General features: G+C 25.5%; 1 protein-coding gene across 1 annotated transcript; it reads left to right on the top strand.

Annotated features, from left to right (window-relative positions):
* Positions 1–98: 98 nt before the first annotated feature.
* BDW70DRAFT_145870 (uncharacterized protein) lies at positions 99–410 on the top strand (the record flags this gene model as incomplete). Its single annotated transcript, XM_073738494.1, has 2 exons — positions 99–149; positions 180–410. A coding segment is annotated over one exon (231 nt), but the record flags the coding sequence as incomplete, so codon positions are not given.
* Positions 411–2,710: the final 2,300 nt, after the last annotated feature.

The raw sequence follows: 2,710 nt of genomic DNA, 5'->3' as shown, positions 1-2,710 counted from the left end.
TTGTCAGATAAGGCCAAAAGAGTCCTTCTTAGGAGTAGGGCTCAATAGGTCCTAAGGATATTCTGAGATCAGACAAGGAAGGTAGGATGAAATGCAGAAGTAACTTGACAATGTTGGCTATCTTGGTTTTTCCGAAAATAAGACACGAAGTACAAAACTAATTACATCGTAAATGAGCGTCCTTAAATACCTTGCTCCATCATATCCCCCATATGCCGGTATCATACTCCCATTATGTCCCGATCATACTTCTAGTATGCCCTTCATATTGTAGATATGACCCTAGTCCCCTTCGGGCCTTAGCCTCATATTGCCAGTATGATAGCTCCGAGCCGTCATTCTTCCGATATTGTCACACGTTGGCTGCGGCGCAGCTGGTTGATTGGCTGACGTCGTTCAGTCACTTCTGACATAATTATTATTACTAGCAGTTAGGCTACTAAGAACTGGGAAATTATTACCCTGCTTGAAGGCAGTAATATTATATAGGATAGGACTATAATAGAGAATTAGGCAATAAGAGAGCACAAGGCAAGGAAGGTAACTGTAACTGTAATGTTATATGTTATACAATATCATAATTATACAGGATCATAACATGAAGCAGAAAGAATTATTGCAAAGCACTATATCTGCAAAGGTCATAACTGAACCTAATACCTTTAATACCTTGTCTGTTGAAAAGAATAGAGCTCAATAGATAATTATCTGTAGAGACACCAAAGACCTCGACAGATGTGAAGAGCTCATTGTCCAATATGGAATCCAACAAAAAACAGATATTAACAAGGATGTCAATTTTTCTCAGAGGGGCACATATTATGATTCTGTATGATTATGATATTGTACAATATATGACGTTATAGTTATAGCTACCTTCCTTGTCTTGTATTCTGTTGTTGCCTAATTTTCTGTTGTAGTCCCACTCTGCATAATATTACTGCCTTCGAGCAGGGTAATGATCTCTTAGTCCCTGGTGGCCTAACCGCAACAACAACAATCATCACTTCGTAAGATCAAATGATATTTCGTTTTACAGCTATATAGTTATTTAGCTTAAATTTAAAATTATAATTTTTCTAGAAATAATTTTAATTATTATTAATTCTTTTATATAAAGACCTATAATAATAGCTTTAGTAATATGTACTAGGATATTTTTTAATAAGACTTGAATTACATTATAACAGATTTAAATAGTTAAAATATAATATAAATAATAGAATCTAGATTACCACTTTTATAATTTATTATATTTAAGATATTTAGCTATATTACGAGACGGGGAAGGGAAAGTTAATTACTATTATCTAGATCTAGATCTTGCTAAAAACAGGTTTTTATTATTATTCTTCTTTAAAAGATAAATTAATAATAGTATATATAACTTAGATTTCTAGGATTCTAGGATTCTAGGATTCTAGCTAATATAATCAAGTTCTTAGTTATTCTAAAATTAAAAAATTTTACATTTTTAAATAATATTTAATTCTACTATGTTATAGAAAAATTAGGGTATTATGATATCTAGATTCTCTATAATATTAAAGTTTATAATCTTTAATTCTAATATTGATACTGAAAAAATATTAGTATATATAAATACTAATTTATATTATTATTTTTAAAATTAGTTTATATAAGGTAAGATATTAGTATAACTTACTTCTAGAAAATAATCTGCAAGATAGTTTAATAAAAATAATATATAATAATTTTTATTAAAGTTTTATTAGCTATAATAATAGGTATTTTTAATATTAAAATTTTAGCTATTCTAGCAAAGGTTTATATATGATTATTTAAAATTTCTTTTAAATTTAGGAATTATTTTAGTACAGCTAACAGGCAGGTTACCGTAAAAGAAATATTAATTATTAAATTATTTAGTATATAGGCTTCTTCTATAAATCTATAACTAGAATTAAAAAATAATCCAATATATAATTCATTTTATCTACTTTTAGATATAAAATAATTATTATTTACTAAATTAGTTATTACTAGCTATTTTAGAATATCATTGTTATTTATATTTATATTGGTAGTATAAGCTCCTAGATAAATATCTTTATATTTTTATCGTAATTTTAATTTTATAGCTATTTATTTTTAAATTATAAATTATGATTATTATTACTCTTTATTATTCAGATCTAGCTAATAATAATAAAATTAATTATATATATATTAATATGTATTTTCAAGAAATTATCTCGATTTCTTGTACTCATAGCTAACATAGTTAAAATATCTACTATTAAAACCTAGCTAGATAGGCTTTAATATATGCAGGATTTGTATATATGAAGTTTTAGATAAAATTATTGAGCTAATAAAAATAAATATTTATAATAATTAGCTAGGGCTCTCTATATATTATTACAAAATTAGTTGTAGTTTCTAAGTTTATACTTAGATGATATTTCTTTTACTTCTTTAAAATTTATAATATTTTACAATATTAACTAATATTCTTAGAACTTAGAAAGATAACTAATTTTAATCGAAAAGATATTAGTTAAAATAAGACTTTCAAATACATTTATGTCTAGCTTATCTAATTGTAGAATAAGATAATCTTAGTGGCTTAATAACGACTTTTTTTATAAAATTTTAGGAAAAATCTATATATCTTTAAAGCTATAAAACAAGATATTAAGTTGTTATGAGATTTATTATAAAATAGATTTCAATTTCTTGCTTAGTA

The sequence above is a fragment of the Aspergillus foveolatus genome, assembly GCF_047715535.1.
Source record: "Aspergillus foveolatus strain CBS 279.81 unplaced genomic scaffold BDW70scaffold_196, whole genome shotgun sequence".
In the NCBI taxonomy this organism is placed as follows: domain Eukaryota; kingdom Fungi; phylum Ascomycota; class Eurotiomycetes; order Eurotiales; family Aspergillaceae; genus Aspergillus; species Aspergillus foveolatus.
Note: the sequence above shows the minus strand (reverse complement) of the source record. Positions and strands in the feature narration are given on the sequence as shown.